Source organism: Cydia amplana, chromosome Z (assembly GCF_948474715.1).
Source record: "Cydia amplana chromosome Z, ilCydAmpl1.1, whole genome shotgun sequence".
Classification (NCBI taxonomy): Eukaryota; Metazoa; Arthropoda; class Insecta; order Lepidoptera; family Tortricidae; genus Cydia; species Cydia amplana.
Genome location: NC_086096.1, coordinates 27,951,857 through 27,973,521, shown reverse-complemented (window position 1 = coordinate 27,973,521; position 21,665 = coordinate 27,951,857). Strand labels below are relative to the sequence as shown.

At 36.8% G+C, this 21,665-nt stretch overlaps 2 protein-coding genes across 2 annotated transcripts in view; one reads left to right on the top strand and one right to left on the bottom strand.

Annotated features, from left to right (window-relative positions):
• LOC134660672 (protein PFC0760c-like) overlaps nt 1–21,665 on the top strand; it is a 139,032-nt gene that overhangs the window by 51,931 nt on the left and 65,436 nt on the right. The window lies entirely within an intron of this gene.
• LOC134661428 (zinc finger protein ZIC 4) overlaps nt 8,000–21,665 on the bottom strand; it is a 33,137-nt gene continuing 19,471 nt past the window's right edge. The window contains exon 3 of the mRNA XM_063517516.1: nt 8,000–9,141. Within this exon, the coding sequence (XP_063373586.1) occupies nt 8,507–9,141 (635 nt within the window). The 3' untranslated portion in view covers nt 8,000–8,506. The remainder of the gene's footprint in view (nt 9,142–21,665) is intronic.

Genomic DNA, 21,665 nt, shown 5'->3' with positions numbered 1-21,665 from the left:
AATACCTCAGTCACCTCAGTGTTATTCTGTAAGGTGGAGGAAGAATGATGTTAGCTCGTTCCTTTACAGATGTTTATGTATTACTTTCTTATAATGTATACGAGGATACAATCAATTTTCATATTCGATTATTTTGCCTCTAATTATTATTCACATGAAAAATTTTTAGGTCGTTAATCCTCGGTATTCCGTAGTTAATAATCATTTGATTAATAATCAATTTAAATTTCGTCTTCCCCACTGAATCATAACTATCATTCGCAGGTGACGTACTAATTTACGGAATGATACAAGATATAAGATACCTAATACTATTTAACATTTTCTCTTTGTATGTCGTAACGTATAAACTGAGGTAGGTAATTGGGATTTTAATTTTTAAACACAGTTCTTTCCCTACGATCGGGCAATTTTAATGTCATTCCTTGGGTATGGAATAGAAATGGACTAAATTACATAACTTTGCGTTATTGATTTAACATGACTTAGTTTCCTTCAGAATTGTAGGTAAAACTGCTCTGTATATTTGTGCAAGTCAAAATGTTACAATTTTACATTCTATTAGGTAAGTATAAGTTGTCCAATATAGTTTTTTGCTTTATCCGAGACGAGGAGTTTATTCGTTTAAGGCTAATAAAGGTTGTCTGCTTCTGTTTGGTCACACAAATGCTCCCATTTAAATATTCAAAACTGATTTACCTTTAATACTTATTTACAATTTTCTGTATCAGCGATGCTTCTTATGTATTACGATGCATGTTTTTACTTGCTAGAAGGCCTTGCTAATTCTTAATGTGGTAAATTGGGCATTAATCGTTCTATCTACACATCGGTAGCTCAATATTTTTAGACACTAGGTCCTTTATGATAAGTGGTTCAACGGATATCGTTCTTATGGCAAATAATAATTAAAATGTGGCATCGGGGCTGGGAGGCACGTGCTGGCGCCGAGCCACGTGCCGACTCCTCGCATTGTTGCCGGGGTTATTTATGAATATTGTTCATTGCAGAAGTAAGTACGTTTCCAACCCCGAATCGTGTCGACATGCACTTATGAACACTTAGTGTGGTAACGTGAGGATGATAGCTGACGGCGGCGCATATTGAGGTATCGAAGTCAGCGTTCAAACTGAACATAGGTATTCCCTGTTGTTTTGAATATGGAGGACCTGATATCTTATCTTCACACGTTTCTTTCGGCAACAAACTGGTTACAGTTTGGCGATAATATGATTATGTTTGTTTGTAATCATGTACCTTTTGTATAAATAAATAAATAAAAAATGTACCGGTCTCATCTATCTAGTTTTTAGGTATTTACTTACCTTGTAATTGCTGCCAGGATATTTCAAAGTAGCTACGGATTAGCAGTTTAAAAATGTTGAACCAGAAAGATTCATGAGAACTCTGGTTGATCTAACAATGTCAAATAAATTAAATTAGACTGATAATTCTGCGCCTTTGAACTTAAATATTTCTTAGTTTGAGCAATGAGACATAAAAAGTAGGACTTGGTAGGATGACCTTTTACATCTCTGATGTATATTAGGGACCTGCGGGATATTTAGATTTTGTTTGGTAAAGATGTCCAATCAATATTGTTTTGTCTTCGTAAGCAACGTGCCAAACATAACGTTTTGTTATGGAAACATTTAGAAGGCGTGCACGTTAAGTGTTGAATAATCAGGAGGACTCACAACGGCACCCTCGCGCGTGAGAGGTTTCCAATAGGTTTGAGTTTGTCAATAAATTATGAAATAGTAGAGCAGTGTGATAGTCGTCGGCCGGCGATTGGTATCGGAAGCGGGGCGGGCTGACGGGAGGGGTGACTTCCTCGTTCCGGCTGCTGCTCGCGGTCGTAACTCATCATCAGGGCCCCGCGGGAGGCGAGAACACTCTCCCTCACGAGAACACAAAGAAAAATAAAGATTTGTGTGAATTATACCCCCTACGCAAGCGAAAAGTGCCCCCTACATCGTGAGATCTAAAAAACGAAGTACGGATGCGCGAACTCTCTATGAGTAGGTACCTATTTGCTCACTCGCAAAAAGTATATCCCACCTGATTAATTGTCCCCTGTGTCTTCAATATTGACAATATTGCTACATAATTATTGATAATTTTAATTGCTTTTGCTACCATACTATGTACATACAACAGGCAAATTTTTATCTATCTACCACAGTTCGTTTATTTTTATATTTTAGACAAAGAAAGAGGTCCTCAAGATAGTTGTCGCGGCAGGAAAACAATAGCGTGATGCGCGAAACTATCAGTGTTAGCTAGTTCGATCAACGATGTCAACGAATGCTTTAAGAGGAAAGGGGACGATCTATTCTCCATACAAACGTACCTATTTAGTCATTATTTTCCTCCCTGGATGTTGACATTATGGAAAATATTTTTACATAATTTAATGTATTTTATATATATATATATATATATATATATATATAAATATATTTTATTTTTTTATAGCTATGAAGCTATGACTAAAATACATTTAAAACGGTCGGGCCGTTTGATTTCTTTTCGTTTTTTTAATCATTATAAAAGTTAGGAGCGAAAAACAGTTCCATAATTTTTTTTAAATACTCCTAACTCTATCTAGTAAGGAAAATGGGGCCTACGTTTGTATGGAAAGGCGGTTTCGGGGTCGTCTTAATATTCAGACCCTAATCGCAATTTTTCTGGATTCCTTACTTTTCAGACTTTTCACTTGAGATAACGTTTGAACAGTAAATTCCAGAAAAAAAAATACATTGTTAACTAATAGTGACTATTTAAATTACATTTGGCCTTCGCTATATTGTGGATTTTCAGTGGTACTAAATTATTTTACTGGCAAGAAGACAATGATGCAAGTTTCTTAATGAACCTTAGGGTTTAATTATCAACTGTTTAATAATCGTCCTAAAGTGGATTTCAACTGTTTAATAGACAAGACAAATAATGTAGACAAACCCCTTCATGCCTGCGTAATCTCGCACTTTTTGTGGACAACCATGATTTTATCGACAGTTTATATAGGTACTTAAAATATTATCTTCTACTTCTTCTTCAACCTAGCGTTTCCCCGGCCTAGCGCCAGGGTCCGCTTTGCTGCTCAGTCTTCTCCACTTTGCCCGGTCTTCGGCATCCTTAGGTGTGAGATTGTTCTCTTGCATGTCCGCTGTCACGACGTCCAGCCAGCGCTTCTTAGGCCTACCGCGGCCGCGTGATCGATGATGAAAATATTATGTTGATTATTAATATTTCAATGAAAATAACCATCGTAAAATGTTAAGGTTATGAAATGCTAACAATATCTGTCATAATTTGTTTATATTATTTGTTTTTCCAATTGAACTCCACTTTAGGCGAGAAGGTTGTCGAGACCCCGTTGATTGGTCTGACACGTGTAAGTACGCGGCATTCTTTTACAATAAGTACCTAACTGATTATCGTGCTTCCGCTCCTAAACATTGAAATTCTGAACACGATCGACATGCTTTTTGGTGCCAGTGTTAGGAATGGAAATTAGTAAAACTACAAGATAAGATAAGATATAGCATAGGTACCGTTCTGTCACAAATTACCTACTTTGCAAAAAACCGAAAACCCGTAATATTGATGTTTAATTTAATAGGGAAGAATATCTATATTTAATTGATCGTGTTCGAAAGGCACAAATACGAAGTTATGCAAATGAACCAGCCGTTATAATTCGATTTTCTGCTTTATAGCTGCGTAATAAACATTCTAGTTGTCCGATTTTTTGTCGCCTGCCAATAACAATACGACGGGCATAAAACGCTCCAGTTTTATATTTTCTCATTCTAATAAATAAAGATTTCAGACCTTACAGATCGGGCCCACTCTAAAAACGACCGCCCGGGTTGGGTGTATTAGAATTTCCAACTCTATTGTGTTTTATCATACATTCTTTTTTGCACCTCGTCAATGTTCATTTGCAATTTTCATTCTGGCGATGGCATAGATTAAGTTTTTACGTAGCGTTGATTGTGTCTACATTAATTCGGAAGGCGCTTGATTGATTGCTTGATAATTTAACATATTTCATTACGTTTCTGTTTTTCCTACCTGTTTACAATACAGTCAGTCCCAGTAGCTAATAGTACATGTCATATATAGTATCACGTATAGTTATTTTACAAACTAGGTTGAATTTGGATTTTTTTTAATGTCTACTAATTACATATGTGTGTTATATTATTTTATTGTATTATTTTAGGTAGTTATTGAATATGTTAAGTCGAATTTTGTTTATTTTAAACATTTATTTTGGCAGTCAATATTCTGAAAATACAAGATATAGGTAGTTTACTTAGGTACGCTTTGCTCGCTTTTGTTTTGGCTCTCTATAGGTGTATTAAAAGCTTATTATGTAGTAGACAGTAAGTAGGTACTACTTGTACATTTTGAGACGTCGACGTGTAAACAAAAAGGGTCCCTGTCGAGGGTTGCAATGGGCGGAGTCAGGTGTCAGTGGCAGGCTGCAGATCTTATCTGCCGGGGAGGCACGCCGACCTGCGATCATACTTTGCCGCCGCTTTAGATGATCCTCTAAAGTAATAAACTAAACGTTGACTGATGCCTAAATAGATGCAATGAATTATAAGCAAGTTTTTGTCAAACATGCTTTTATACGTAAACCCGATTTTCCACATAATGCAAACACAACAAAGTAGATGAAAACACGTAGGGCAACAATAGATTAACTATTGTAATGTAGATTGCGTATTGCGTAGAAGGTATTTCGTTACAGGGGAGATGGTCGTCCTCTTAGCATTGGTTTGCAATCCATCTAGGAGAAGGATACTCCAAAATAAAACCCGGAATGGAGTTTCCGTAAGGCGCGAGTAGGTCCAACCTGAAATAAGCGGCAGATTCCTGCAGCCGACCTGTTTCCACACGTATTGGCTCGCCTTTACTGTGGGATAAGACAGTGAAGCCGAGAGGGTAATGCAGGTGCTGGGCCTCCCTGCGTTTCCTTAATTTCGTCCCAGGCGGTGTAATAGGGTATTTCTCTAGGTGTAAAACCGACACCATAAATCGTCTGCATTAGACGCTAAGGCCAATGATAGTTATAGACTCCATCTGTCGTCAACTATCGACTACTTTATATTTAAGATTTCTAAGTATGCAATTTTTATCTACTTTGCAGCTTTTACTTTGTTCGGTTTTCGGCTTCCTTCAGTGTAGTACCAGAAAGTCCAGAAACTTAATGAGTTTGATATGTAGTCCTTCGGTCTCATTGTCAGTAGGCTCAGAGAAAGAAGTTTTTGAAAAGTCGTAGCGTTTAGATCACAATACGGTCTAATTAGCAATCTTGCGGCCTTTCTCTAGCTAGGTACTACAGCGATTCGAATCGCTCGAAATAAAAAAATAACATAATACTTACCTCTTAAATACACTAAAAAAATTTTTAACAATTCATGCACTTAAGCTAAAAATATGAAACTTGCTTCTAAAAATGCGCAATTTTATTTTTGAGGGAACTCATCCATTACTTCTTTGCAAGCTTTTATTAAACTTGCCCTATTTTTATAAACCTAAAGATGCATGTTAGTTAGTGTGGGTCAAATCTTGGAAACTGAATTTGACCCACTTCCCTATTTCCGATTGAGCTGAAATTTGGCATACGTATGTAAATTAAATACGGATAAAAAAAACAATACAATATGTATTATGATGACATGGAGCTGATCTGATGATGGAGACAGGAGGTGGCCATGGGAACTCTGTTTCCTCAGTTATAAAACAACGTACACTAATTGTGTTTGGGGTTGTTAGAATTGTCTCGATTGTTCGAGTTGCCTATGGAAAGAAAAGAAAAGTACAGTCAGCGATAAAAGCTTGTATCAAAAATGATATTTTGCTAATAACTTATTTTTTATTAATATGTACTTACGACAAATTAAAATTCAAAAAAATGATATCCGCGGTCTCGATCTCGCTCACGCTTACGCTAAGTGAGAATGAGAGAAGAACACGAACCTACTGGGGCTTAACAGTAACTTTGAATTTACCTACACTTAATTGACGTATTTAGCTACCAATAAATATCAGCTAGCAACCAGGTCATACTCATTTTATAGTGGTCTTTTTTGTTGGCATCGCACTCTTACAGACGAGACACATTTTTCCAGTTGAGACTTTGAGACTGACTAATAAAAAAGATATTCGTTAACTTTATTGTATCGTCCAGAGAAGTGTTTTTTTTTAATGTATTTGACCCAACCGGGAAGTGTGTCAAGTTTAATATTTGACATCTGTTTAAAGAATTAACATGAAAAATAATATTTAATACAAACTGAAACAAAACTAACCTATACCTACTTATGTTATTATTATAGGTAGTCTAGTAATAAAGAAGTACGTGTTGTGTGGAGGTTGTCCGTCTTGAATATTTACTAGTGCCTACCTATGTACTAGTAAGTTGTATGGCAGTTATGCGCGGACGCAGCTCGGCTCCGCGACGAAAGCTCCAGGTTCCAGGCAATATATTAACATATTTTTTAATTTCTACCTCAGACATTTAAAGAGGCAATTGCAAAGTACATGCGCGGGAGTGAGATTTATAATAAGAAAAAGCTCCTACCGCGCTTGCACCATAAGGATCTATAAATCTTTTAAGTACTGAATCGGCCAATCCCTGTTGAGAAACTATAAATCATCTCCGCGGACAGTAAAGTCGATTCGAATATGACGTCTCGCTCGCACTCGCGCCCTCTTATACGCTTCACATCATTTATCATTTTCTTCTCTCATTCCTTCTCAATGATAAATTCAATTCTCTTTTGGAATATGATTGTTCATCGTTTTGTAACGGTGGTGTTTTATTGTGAGTATCGTCACGGAGTTAGGTTTTTTGATCGGAATCCGATCGAAATCATCGCGAGAATTGGATTTCCATTTTAGATTTCGTATCCCGAATGATCAATCTTATAGTGCTTTAAAGTCAGGTAAGGTAGGTACCTACCTACCTATATGTATAGTTCTGACACGATGTAAATATGCAAGTAACTATTTATTTGCAGACTCAGGAAAATAGAAGATTTTTACCTTTGCATCGAATATTACGTGTCTTTCTGTTGGTTTTATATTTTCGTTTTTAAAATAGTACTGTACAAGGGGGACGTGATGTATGTGGACACTCTTCACCAGTGCCCTCCAGGCCGCTCTGTCTTGGGCCCAGTGCATCATGCTAGCCTGCAGGAGGTGTTTGTCTCTGACGTTATCGCGCGTGTTGCTGGTAACAAAGAAAAAAAAATCCTTTTAGAATTCAAATACGATTTTTTATTACTTTTAAAAGTCTGCTATTTACACGGCTGTAGAAAAGGCATTCAACAATATCCTCTTAAAATAACTTAGAATACATGGTGCTCTTTCAGTCATTTATATGCAATATAAATAGGTTTTGCCTTTTTATAATATGTCAGTATGTGAAAAAATAGATACATCAATATTTTTATATAAGTATAGCTATAATCGTAAAGTTCAGAAGTGGATAGCACAATTCAATAGCAAAGACACTGATAACTTATTTTAAAATCAATTGCTTATACCTATTATCACTGGGCATTCATCTTAATCTATATATTTTACATGACGCTAATTATCCTAAAGTAAAAAATGTACACAAAATTTAAATACTACAAATCGTAGTCTTAATGGACTTCGGTGCTTTGGCCTCGCTGCTCAATTTATGTTATTTCATGTTTATTTAATTATTACGAGTTCCCTGAAAATCTGTAGATACGACGTTACCGCGAACACTTTTTAACAATCAATAAAGTCATTTATTCACAGAATTAATAACAGAACAGTTTGTACATCGCTTCTTATTTCTCTAAAAGGCTGTTTTAAATCACGGTCAACGAGGCAATTGAGTAATTTGCAGTTTGTGATATTGAAATTAGTATTTTTATATAGGTAAAGCTTCCTGTACTGCCAGAGGGACGCGAGCAGAAAATGTCAGGAATGGACGTATGGTGCTCATAAAATAACATTTCAAAACGTGATATAACACATTAAATTACAGTGTTCACCGTAATCATTCTAATTCGTTGTTTTAAAACAAACAACCGATTATTCAAATTTTCTAATAGCTCTTCAATCCCCATCATTTACATACGCGCTTTACGGGCAATAGCAAATTGTAGCGCAAGTAGCGCAACCAGCAAAGATAGGTAATAGTGCAAATATAAGAAGTTTATTTAGAATAAGTGTTACACCGGTCAGACTAATACAATTAATATAAGCGTAGAGTGCACTACAATTAAAACATCTAAAGGCGCCTTAGGAAACTTTTCATTCCACGTTAATAAATAAATTATTTCATATTGACTCAACATAGCATAAATGGATCAAATAATCGTAGTGGCGCAAACGAAAGTGTTTTTAAGTAACATTTCCTATAAATAAATGTTTATTTTGATTCTCGCCATAGAAGAGTGCGTGAGTTGATCGTCGAGTGAAGAGTTCCCTAAGTGCGATGCTGTCAGTAGGCAGCGGCAGCACCTGAGTGATGCATTAAGTGGTGGTGGTGGTAGGTCTCCTGAGTGGGACACCACCAGTCAGGTACTCCATGCGGCATTGCGGGAGCCGGTTGCTGAAATTGGCTCCAGTGCCCACCAAAACCGAGTTTATTGTCCATTACGCCGTTGCCTCCGATATTAGTGAGATGTGGGGCTTGATTGTGGTGAGGCGGTGCGGGTGGTCGTTCGTAAGGTTTCTGATCGTGAGGATTGAGGTACTTATTGTTGAGGCTCTCGAGTTTGTCTGCTATCGAAGCGTGGTGGGGCGGGTGGTGCGGCGGCATCGGCGCGGGCGCAGTCGCGGGCGGAGGCGGCAGCGGCGCCGGGGGGCTGCTGGCGCCGGCCGTGACGCTGACGCTCCCCGCGGACGAGGAGTCGTCGCCGTCGCTGTCGTAGCGCGGCGACGCGTCTCCGGCCGCGCCGTGAACCTTCATATGCTTGCGCAGCGACGACGGGTGTGTGTAGGACTTGTCGCAGCCGTGCACACGACAGTTGTACGGTTTGTCAGACGTATGCACGTGCGAATGCTTTTTTCTGTCGGAAGAGTTTGCGAATCGACGATCGCAACCAGCGTATTCACATTTGAACGGCTTTTCACCTGTTAACAAAGAAAAAAATGGTGTTATATTTTGAAGTGACCTACGTGATTCATGTGAAATTGATTTTGTATTACATTTAGATTAACGTTACGCAGCGTAAAATGTTTCTTTATTCGAACATAAAAATATTAATATTTATTTATTAATCGAGCCAGTTTCGCATCTTTTAACTTAAGAAAGTAGCCCTCTGTGCAGATGTCTAATCACGCCATCAATAACCAGATTAGCGCGTTATTTGTAGTTTATGAGAATAAATAAACATTTGACAAAAATTGCGTGAAAATACTTAACGTTGCTATAAATCAATTTCTACACAAAAGCATGGACCAAAAAAGCCAGGGTTGAACCTCGCTGACTAAGAAAGGGTATCAGTATAAATTTATAATTTTTCACCTAGATAGAATGGTGTTTTTTCTCTGAAAAACTGTTTAATTATCTCTAATACACTTATTCATACGTAATTAATCCAACAGGTGAGTAGACAAAAGTCCAGGTAGTGCCTCAATTTTAACTGTAAGTTTCAATACATTCAGTATTACCGTAAAACCTAAAATGTCCTATTATATGGAACTAGCTGTTGCCCGCGACTTCGTACGCGTGGATTTGTATATTGGTGGTTATATATTCTACATAAGCTTAGAACATTATGCAGCAAAAGATAGCAGTAGGGACTGTTAATCATTTGTTAATTATTATACACAACCTGGCTACGAAGTTTCAAGCCCCTAACTGAATAAAATTGTTCTCGATATAATCCCGCTCAACCCCCAGCATATTTTCAAGTCCACTATTTAGTAAAACCTACTATCTAACTACCTATTTACGAAGTTTGAAGTTCCTAGCTTTAAATACAATTTGAACTCTCTACCAACTTTCAACCCCTTCTTAAACCTTTTAGGGGATGAATTTTTAAAGAAGCTGAAATTACTTTTCATGAATTCTAATAATATGCCTTTATACAACGATTCAAGTCCTTCACTCAAATAAATGTTTGACCTCCATACAAATTTTCAACCCCTTCTTTACCAACTTGAAGGATGAATTTTGAAAAATACCGAAATTACTTTTCTGGTATTCTAATAATATGCCTTTATATAAAGATTCAAGTCCCGCACACAAAAAAATGTTTGATCTCCATACAAACTTTCAACCCCTATTTAATCCTTTTAAGGGATGAATTTTTAAAAACGCTGAAATCAGTTTTATTGTATTGTTATAATATGCCCTTATACAAAGAATCAAGTCCCGCACTCAAAAAAATATTTGACGTGCATACAAACTTACAACCCCTTTTTCACCACCTAGGGGATGAATTTTCAAAAACGCTGAAATTACTTTTCGTGTATTCTAATAATATGTCTTTATGCAAAGATTCAAGTCCCGCACTCGAAAGAATGTTTGATCTCCATACAAACTTTCAACCCCTATTTTCACCTTGGGGGATGAATTTTCAAAAACGCTGAAATGACTTTTCTTGTATTCTTATAATATGCCCTTATACAAAGATTCAAGTCCCGCACTCGAAAAAATATTTGATGTGCATACAAAATTTCAACCCCTTTTTCACCACCTTGGGGGATGAATTTTCAAAAACGCTGAAATTAGTTTTCTTCCCTTTTATTATAATACCTTTTTACGAAGTTTCAAGTTCCTAGCTTACAATAAAATTTGAACCCCAAGACAAACTTTCATCCCGTTTTTAACCCCCTTAGGGGTTGAATTTCCTAAAACGTCGCAATCACTTTTTTTTGTAATCGGCTATTATGCCTTTCTTAGAAGTTTCAATGCATTTGTAATGGATTCAAACTTTCTACCCCTTTTTAACCCTGTGAGGGGATGAATTTTCAAAAACGCTGAAATTACTTTTCCTGTCTTATAATAATATCCCCATATACAAAGTTTCAAGTCCCGCGCTCGACATTTTTTTTAATTTCCATACAAACTTTCAACCCCTTTTTCACCACCTTAGGGGATGAATTTTCCAAAACGCTGAAATTAATATTCTTGTATTTTAATAATATATCTTTTTACGAACTTTCAAATTCGTAGCTCAAAATAAAACTTGTACCCCATACAACCTTTCATCCCCTTTTTAACCCCCTTAGGAATGTTGAATTTTTCAAAATCGCTTCTTATCTCTTGTACACTTTATAAATGCAACCTGGTGTGCAAATTTCAACTTTCTAGCTTTTGTAGTTTCGGCTCTGCGTTGATGAATCAGTCAGTCAGTCAGGACACTTGCATTTATATATATAGACTACTCGTAGCTGTTGCCCGCGACTTCGTACGCGTGGATTTGTATATTGGTGGTTATATATTCTACATTAGCTTAGAACATTATGCAGCAAAATATTGCAGTAGGACGGTTAATCATTTGTTAATTATTAATATTATACAACGCATGAGACTTGTCTTTCACAACCTACGAAGTTTCTAGCCCCTAACTAAATAAAATTGTTCTCGACATAATCCCTCTCAAACCCCTTAGAAGATTTTCATGTATTCTATTTACCTAACTACCTTAAGTTTGAAGTAAATAAAATTTAAACCCTATATAAACTTTCAACCCCTTTTAAACCATTTTAGGGGATGAATTTTAAAAAACGCTGAAATTACTTTTCTTGTATTGTAATAATATGCCTCTTTACAAAGATTCAAGCCCGTTCTCACAAAAATGTTTGAACTCCATACAAACTTTCAACCCCTTTTTCAGCACCTTGAGATATAAATTTTCAAGAACGCGGAAATTATTATTTTTTCCGTTTTAAAATAATACCTTTTTATGAAGTTTCAAGTTCCTAGCTTAAAATAAAATTTGTACCCTGTACAAACTTTCAACCCCTTTTTAAACCTGTTAGGGGACGAATTTAACAAAACGCTGAAATTACTTGTATTGTCTTCTAATAATATCCCCAAATACAAAGATTCAAGTCCCGCGCTCAAAAAAATTTTTGATATCCATACAAACTTTCAACCCCTTTCTCGTCACCTTAGGGGAAGAATTTTCAAAAACGCTGAAATTAGTTTTCTTGTGTTTAAATTTAATATCTTTTTGCAAATTTTCAAGTTCCTACCTTAAAATAAAATTTGCACCCCAAGACGAACTTTCATCCCCTTTTTAAATCCCTTAGGGGTTGAATTTCCAAAAACGTTGCAATTACTTTATTTTGTAATCGGCTATTATGCCTTTCTAAGAAGTTTCAAAGCATTTGTTATGGATTCAAACTTTCAACCCCTTTTTAACCCTGTTAGGGGATGAATTTTACAAAACGCTGAAATTAATTTTCCTGTCTTTTAATAATATCCCCAAATACAAACATTCAAGTCCTGCGTTCGAAAAAATGTTTGATATCCATACAAACTTTCAATCCCTTTTTTACCACCTTACGGGATGAATTTTCAAAAACGCAGAAATTTGTTTTCTTGTATTTTAATATTATATCTTTTTACGAACTTTCAAGTACCTAGCTTAAAATAAAATTTGAACCACATACAAACTTTCAACCTCTTTTTAACCCTGTTAAGGGATGAATTTTACAAAACGCTGAAATTACTCTTCCTGTCTTTTAATAATATCCCCAAATACAAAGATTCAAGTCCCGCGCTCGAAAAAATGTTTGATATCCATACAAACTTTCAACCCTTTTTTCACCACCTTAGGGGATGAATTTTCAAAAACGCTGAAATTAGTTTTCTTGTATTTAAATTTAATATCTATTTGCAAAGTTTCAAGTTCCTAGCTTAAAATGAAATTTGCACCCCAAGACGAACTTTCATCCCCTTTTTAACCCCCTTAGGGGTTGAATTTCCAAAAACGTATTTGCAACAAAAGCATTTGTTATGGATGCAAACTTTCACCCCCTTTTTAACCCTGTTAGGGGATGAATTTTACAAAACGCTGAAATTACTTTTCCTATCTTTTAATAATATCCCCAAATACAAACATTCAAGTCCCGCGTTCGAAAAAAAGTTTGATATCCATACAAACTTTCAACCCCTTTTTTACCACCTTACGGGATGAATTTTTAAAAACGCAGAAATTAGTTTTCTTGTATTTTAGTAATATATCTTTTTACGAACTTTCAAGTACCTAGCTTAAAATAAAATTTGAACCACATACAAACTTTCAACCTCTTTTTAACCCTGTTAGGGGATGAATTTTACAAAACGCTGAAATTACTTTTCCTGTCTTTTAATAATATCCCCAAATACAAAGATTCAAGTCCCGCGCTCGAAAATATGTTTGATATCCATACAAACTTTCAACCCTTTTTTCACCACCTTAGGGGATGAATTTTCAAAAACGCTGAAATTAGTTTTCTTGTATTTAAATTTAATATCTATTTGAAAAGTTTCAAGTTCCTAGCTTAAAATGAAATTTGCACCCCAAGACGAACTTTCATCCCCTTTTTAACCCCTTAGGGGTTGAATTTCCAAAAACGTATTTGTTATGGATTCAAACTTTCAACCCCTTTTTAACCCTGTTAGGGGATGAATTTTACAAAACGCTGAAATTACTTTTCCTGTCTTTTAATAATATCCCCAAATACAAACATTCAAGTCCCGCGTTCGAAAAAATGTTTGATATCCATACAAACTTTCAACCCCTTTTTTACCTCCTTACGGGATGAATTTTCAAAAACGCAGAAATTAGTTTTCTTGTATTTTAATATTATATCTTTTTACGAACTTTCAAGTACCTAGCTTAAAATAAAATTTGAACCACATACAAACTTTCAACCTCTTTTTAACCCTGTTAGGGGATGAATTTTACAAAACGCTGAAATTACTTTTCCTGTCTTTTAATAATATCCCCAAATACAAAGATTCAAGTCCCGCGCTCGAAAAAATGTTTGATATCCATACAAACTTTCAACCCTTTTTTCACCACCTTAGGGGATGAATTTTCAAAAACGCTGAAATTAGTTTTCTTGTATTTAAATTTAATATCTATTTGCAAAGTTTCAAGTTCCTAGCTTAAAATGAAATTTGCACCCCAAGACGAACTTTCATCCCCTTTTAACCCCCTTAGGGGTTGAATTTCCAAAAACGTCGCAATTACTTTATTTTTTAATCGGCTATTATGCCTTTCTAAGAAGTTTCAAAGCATTTGTAATGGATTCAATCTTTCAACCCCTTTTTAACCCTGTTAGGGGATGAATTTTCAAAAACGCTGCAATCACTTTTCTTGTCTTATAATAATATCCCCATATACAAAGTTTCAAGTCCCACACTCACAAAAATATTTGATCTCCATACAAATTTTCAACCTCTTTTTCACCACCTTGGGGGATGAATTTTCAAAAACGCTGAAATTAGTTTTCTTGTTTTTTAATATAATACATTTTTACAAAGTTTCAAATTCCTAGCTTAAAATAAAACTTGTACCCCATACAACCTTTCATCCCCTTTTTAACCCCCTTAGGGGTTGAATTTTTCAAAATCGCTTCTTATCTCTTGTACACTTTATAAATGCAACCTAGTGTGCAAATTTCAACTTTCTAGCTTTTGTAGTTTCGGCTCTGCGTTGATGAATCAGTCAGTCAGTCAGTCAGTCAGTCAGTCAGTCAGGACACTTGCATTTATATATATAGATAGATAAGATAGCGATAAAGTGTAACAGAAATCGTCTTTTGAAAATAATATAATAGCCTTATTGGAGCTATTAGAAATGCACGGATGACAGCTTTCCGCGCATGCTCATTGATAAATAAAATGTGAAATGAGCTCACCGAATCGTATGAGAGCTACATTCTATAAACACGTTACCAATGCGCACAGCTCGATTAGTGTGACCGCACTATGCAACAATGCCCGTAGTTTTCTTTGTCATGTTTACAAATAAGCCTCTTCGGTTGTAATCCTCGGTATTGTGTTTGAAACTCGAAGATCGCGTTGAGGAGGCACAGATGCTAATCTCAAGTGTCTGTTAACGCACCGATAATAGGGCTTTTTAGACCTGCCCTTACCGCAATATTAGTAACAGTTCGTATACGTATTCATTGAATTGATCTCACATTCGACAACTTTTGTGAATGGATTGATACTTCCTTTCTTTCATTCAGCACATCGTCTCAAAATATTTTTGTATTGTAAAACCGAATCTTAAATCCAAGCTGAAACTTGGAATTCATTTTTTTACATTCCAACCAACAGGTATGATAATTTTGTAGGTCAACCAAAAAGTGGTATAATGATCTCATTTGGGTTCAAAACAAAACAAGCTCAATACAAAACATTAAATTAATGAGTTAAATACCGCGATAAAAGAGGCCAAAACATGTGTCACCCATCTAATTACTAATCGGGCGTCTTATCTCGAGGATGACAAGAAAAAGGATGCACGACAAATCCTATTAGAGTGAGATGGCTTATCGGCGCACGCGCCACCGACCGTGCGAGATGGTTTTTTACCAACACACTTATCATTGTATGTTATGTTATACGTACCTACATTATACTACCTACCATAACTATTTATAGGTTTTTTGGAGCTATAAAATATATTGCCGTTCGATTGTACCGTATAAATCAGTCTTACAAATACTAAGATTTTACACCTATCAGATGGTGCATCTATAAAGTGGCAAAATAAAAACAGAAGACACACGAAGGGAATGCGCGTCGTGAATTCGTTGCGTGCCATGTCGGGACACGGGTTTTAAGGTCAGATGTTTATCTTAAACGGCTGTATCACCCGCAGGAGACACTTTTTGTAACATTATTATCGATTTTGGAGTATTATTATTCATATTACTTTTATAATAAAAAAAACGTTTTTTTGAGAAATGTAGGTAGATATAATAAATCTGTTTTGGATCTATATGGTTTACGAAATTCAGGAGTACGTAATAAAATAACAGTTGGCACATTGCCTAGCCAAAATTACTCCGTGGTGTTGGATTACAAATCGCTACTTAAGAGCGCTCTGCTGAGAAAACAAGCTTTTTAGAAATAGCACGGGCAAAGGAAACCTGAGCCATTCGGCCTTTGCACCCAAATTGTGGTAAATGGTTTGAGGTGAGTGTAAACAAAAACAAACGCGTGTTACTGGGTGTCAAGTTCTGTAGCTGCTACTCGTTCCACTAGGTAACTGCTGTTCAGTATTTGCGTCACACCTATGATCGATGTTCGTCGATATTCTGCTTTCTGCATTAACACACAGAAACCAGAGTATCGACGAACAATGAAACATAGGTACCTACGAGGGGCGTTCAATATATAATGAGAATGAGATGCAAACTCTTTAAATATTAGGAAAGTAAATACTGGCCGGTAAAGCTAATCTACCTAGCTGATTGCCATGAAAAAAAAACTAACTGTTTTTTGTTTTAAAAAAAAATACGGCGATTTCTTTGCGATGCTGTTGAGTACGTTAGCGAAAATGGAGAAAATTGAACTGCGCGCCGTTATAAAATACTTGTGTTTGAAAAATTTTTCTACGGACCAAGTCAATTTAGATTTACGGGACACTTTAAGGTCTAATGCTCCTCCGTATTCGACAGTTACACGTTGGTGCGCCGAATTTAGACGTGGAAGAACATCGACCATGGATGACCCCCGCTCCGGACGCCCTACTACAGCAGTAACTGAAGAAATTGTGAAAAAAGTCGAAAACTTAGTTTTGGCGGATCGTCGTGTCACGGTTCGTTTTATTGCTGAAAATGTAAAGATTTCAACGGGGAGCGTGCATAATATTTTACATGAACGCTTGGGTATGAAAAAGGTATCAGCGCGTTGGGTACCCAGAATGCTTACTGACACGCAAAAACAAACTAGAGTCGAGATTTGTCAAGAAGCTTTGGACCTGATACAGCAAGACCGGGAACTTTTTTTGGCGCGATTTATAACAATGGACGAAACATGGCTCCATCATTACGACCCTGAAACGAAACTGCAGTCTATGACATGGAAAAGGCCATCATCTCCAACTCCGAAGAAATTCAATGTGGGCCCATCTGCCGATAAGGTCATGGGCTCTGTTTTTTGGGATGGTAAAGGGGTCGTAGTGATTGAGTATCTCGAGCATGGAGCCACTATTACGGGCTCTTTATATGCCAAACAAATAGCAACATTGCGCAATGAGATCCGTGAAAAACGGCGAGGTAAACTCTCGAAAATTGTGTTGTTCCATCAGGACAATGCACCGGCACACAAGTCCGCCGTTGCAATGGCTGCAATACGTGATGCTGGGTTCGATATCCTTAAGCATCCTCCGTATTCACCAGACCTCGCCCCTAGTGATTTCTACCTATTTCCGAGATTGAAGAAATACCTAAGAGGCAAGAAATTTGAAGACGACGACGCGGTAGTCGCTGCAGTACAAGATTTTTTAAGTACTCAAGATAAAACCTTTTTTAGAAATGGAATATTAAGTTTAGAAAAAAGATATACTAAGTGTACGTATTATGCTAAAAGCTGACTATGTCGAAAAATAAAATAACATTTAATAAAAGTTGTATATAACATACTCATTCTCACTTTTTATTGAACGCCCCTCGTACATATGACCATTTATAAAAGAAAGTACATAATTCACAACAATTTATTGGCTATATTACAGTGGCAATGAATAGAAACTGAAAAAAATATATAGTTAAGATATGTGAGTCCAAAGAGCATTTGATAAATAACCCAGTAAGACGTAATATGTTTTAAACTTTTAACTGAAATATTAATATGTAGTTATTAGTTATACATGGGGCCAAATTGTTGTTTAACCCCTCGAGCTAATATTGATACCCCACCCCGAGATAGCGAAAAATTCCAAAATTAAACCACGAGCGTAGCGGGGAAAATATTAACTGTAAAACATTACAAACCAAACTTTACTAAATATTTATCATTCAAAACACAAGGAAACAATTCAAAATTTGCATCAAATTACTTACCCACACTTGTGGATAAAATACAACTTTCTCACCAGTTTTTGAAGAATAAAGTTAATATTAGTTGGTGTGGTGAAAAAAAAGCGGCCAAGTGCGAGTCGGACTCGCCCATGAAGGGTTCCGTATTTAGGCGATTTATGACGTATAAAAAAAAACTACTTACTAGATCTCGTTCAAACCAATTTTCGGTGGAAGTTTACATGGTAATGTACATCATATATTTTTTTTAGTTTTATCATTCTCTTATTTTAGAAGTTGCAGGGGGGGGGGGGGGGGGACACACATTTTACCACTTTGGAAGTGTCTCTCGCGCAAACTATTCAGTTTAGAAAAAAATGATATTAGAAACCTCAATATCATTTTTGAAGACCTATCCATAGATACCTACCCCACACGTATGGGTTTGATGAAAAAAAAAATTTTGAGTTTCAGTTCGAAGTATGGGGAACCCCAAAAATTTATTGTTTTTTTTCTATTTTTGTGTGAAAATCTTAATGCGGTTCACAGAATACATCTACTTACCAAGTTTCAACAGTATAGTTCTTATAGTTTCGGAGAAAAGTGGCTGTGACATACGGACGGACAGACAGACGGACAGACGGACAGACAGACAGACAGACAGACATGACGAATCTATAAGGGTTCCGTTTTTTGCCATTTGGCTACGGAACCCTAAAAATTTACCTCCAAAAAGTCTCTTCTTTATAATTTTAATTGCGGATAGGTTGACACTATTTCCATACCATGATTTATGTAAAGTTCCAATATGTGTACAAGATAGCGTCCGAAAGAAAAAAGGCTAAAGCCATCGACGATTACACTGACGAATTTAATAATTTATCTGAATTGGAATATAATAAGTATTGTTTTATCAGTTATTTGATAGCACATAATGGAGCATATCCGAGTTAATTCAATCTCTAATAGACAGGCGGCTAATGAGCAGACAATGACTGGTCGTTTGCGGACAGTGGACCCCTTCGAGCAGACATGGCCGCGCTGACAACGGCGCGCCGCGGCGCGGGCGGCGCGGCGCAGCGTGGCCTGGACGGCCACTTTGTACTCGCAATAGGTTTCATTGTTTATCGATTTACAACCCTGCACCAAGTGCACCACTCCGCAACGATTTGTCAAGTCAAGTGCATGAACGAGGACGCTTCTCAGAAAAGTGAGTTCTCGTTGCATATTTAAAAGATATTTCGTACTGCCTAATGATTTATGATCTTCCTTTTATCCGAAACGTATTTCGAATTAGAAAGATATATTAATATCTTCATTTTTTCCACTTCTCAGAGAATAAGGGCCCTCGTCCTGAGAATACAAAAAGAATACGCGGGGTCGGGCCGGCGCATTCGGCGCCCAACGACCGTGTGACAAGGTGCTTTATGCGGACGATTATGAGCAGACCGAATAATGTTCCGATACCCGATAAATATCTGCCAACTCATACAAAAGCATCCCAATAAAAATATAATAGTAAATGTACCAACAACAACGCAGCCCGCAAACTGCACAGTCATATCAGGCTGATAAATTAAAATTAAAACGTACTACGTACGAAGAAGGACGGCGGTCGTTCCTTCCTTATATGAAAAACCAATTAAAGTCCGTACAACTAAAACTTTGAGGTATTATCATTCTTTTTGATTTTAGAGTCGTATTACGAGGCAGAAGAAGCTGGCTAGAGACCGGATAGGTAGGTGGATTTCCTTTTCAGTCACAGCACACGGCGCGGCCCGGGCTGGTTCACGGAGAGTGCGCCGTGTGACCCGCGCTGTTCACATCGCAAATCACAACGCTAACGCTTACAGATCACTTCCGCCACGGCGCACCAGTAGAACTCCGTCCAGTTGATTATGCAGTTGCTACGTGTCCGCGGTTCAAGTTGTAGGAACCGGTTAGTCGCGGTTTTGATAATTCTACTACTTTTAGTAAGTCTACTGTATTTTAACTCGTTCATTTATTTTCACTTATTTATATCCCCAACGAATCGAAAACTAACTGCTTAAATGCCTTTTGTGACTATATAATTTTGTTTGGTAGATAAACAATATTGTACGAGGCACCTGCGAGAATAAGTACAAAACATCTCTAAAATTCTGGCATGCTCGTCAATCCGCCGTCAAGCGTTCTGACAGGCCTAACCGCCATCATCGAGGCTCTCACGGGGAAAAAATATCACAAGTAATAATACAATTAGGTATCGTACTCGTATATTTATAATAACAAATAACTTGTTGAATTGATTGTATTACTAATAGATCACATTTTTGGGTTACCTACTGTCTCTGCGTAGGTAGGTACGTATTTTTGTCTACCTACCTACGGACACCCGCCCTCGACGTAAATTCGTGGGAAGGCCCCTTCCATACGTCACTCCAATGACAGGTTCTTTGACGACATAGAACAACCGCAAATTATTCGTCGAAACATATACCTGCAGCTGACATTATTAAATTAGTATTGTGAGTACTACTAATTTACTGTACAATTAAAAGTACCTCATTTAAAAAAAATTGTTATTACTTAAGTAGATTTGAACTGGCACTAGGAATTTCCAGTGAATTTGCAGTGCTAAACATGTTAGAAAAGCAAAGCAAAGCTTGTGGTACCGAGTACGGAGTAGATGGAGGGGTCAGAGAGGCGCCCAGAGCGGCGGCTGCGTGTCGCGAGATCTTCGATAGCTTATCTCGGTGTTGGCATCTGCGTCGAAGACGAACGGGCACGTTCGCCGATGAGGCCCGACCCAACTACACACATAATACGAGTATGTGACTAACAACACTCCCTAGTTATTCTGCTTATTTATTACGATGTAACGGTTTCCCTTTATGTGTATGTAGTTTCCAGGGGACTTTTATCACTTCTTAAGACGTAAAAATCTCTCTTCTATATGTACCTAATAGTACCTAGTGTAACAGTAACATGTATGTAAGGTAGGTCTCTACCTGCACCCAACCTAAAAATGAGCTATGTACTTAAATATGATTTTTTGTATAACCAATAAAAATATAAATGCTTCTTGATTATAGATAGCATAATAGTTACTCGTATCTGTATTTGTTGATTTATTTAATTTGTGGTTTAACTCCTCGTGCTTGGTAACCGAGCAAGCGAAAGATTCCAAAATTCCAAAAGTGTAATCTTGAGCGTTGCGAGAGTTTCAAGGTAAGAGGGTTGCTACCGACCGAGTTAAACACGAAATATATCACCAGACACATCGCAAGGAAAATAATATCTGTAAAACATTACAAATCAAATTCAAAATCATTACCTACTTAAACATCAATTCCACCAGCCAACATAAGGAAACAACTCAAAATTTGTATAGAATAACTTTGCCACTCTTGTGGATAAAATGTAACTAGGTATCTCATCAGTTTTTGATAAATAAAGTGAGCCTAGGTAGATTAATTGATTACCCAATTGATTTGAGAATGCGTTAATTTCATGAATTAGTATGCAGAATGCTACGATTATAATACCTATATTTTAATATATAGGCACAAAGTTTTCTTGATGGTAAATTGGTGTGTATCTATCAAGTTTCCTGGCAAGCAGGACCCATGTCTCTATATGAACTATGGGCGAGATGGATTAACGGCTATCCATAAAGTGGACACGGTTTTAATAAC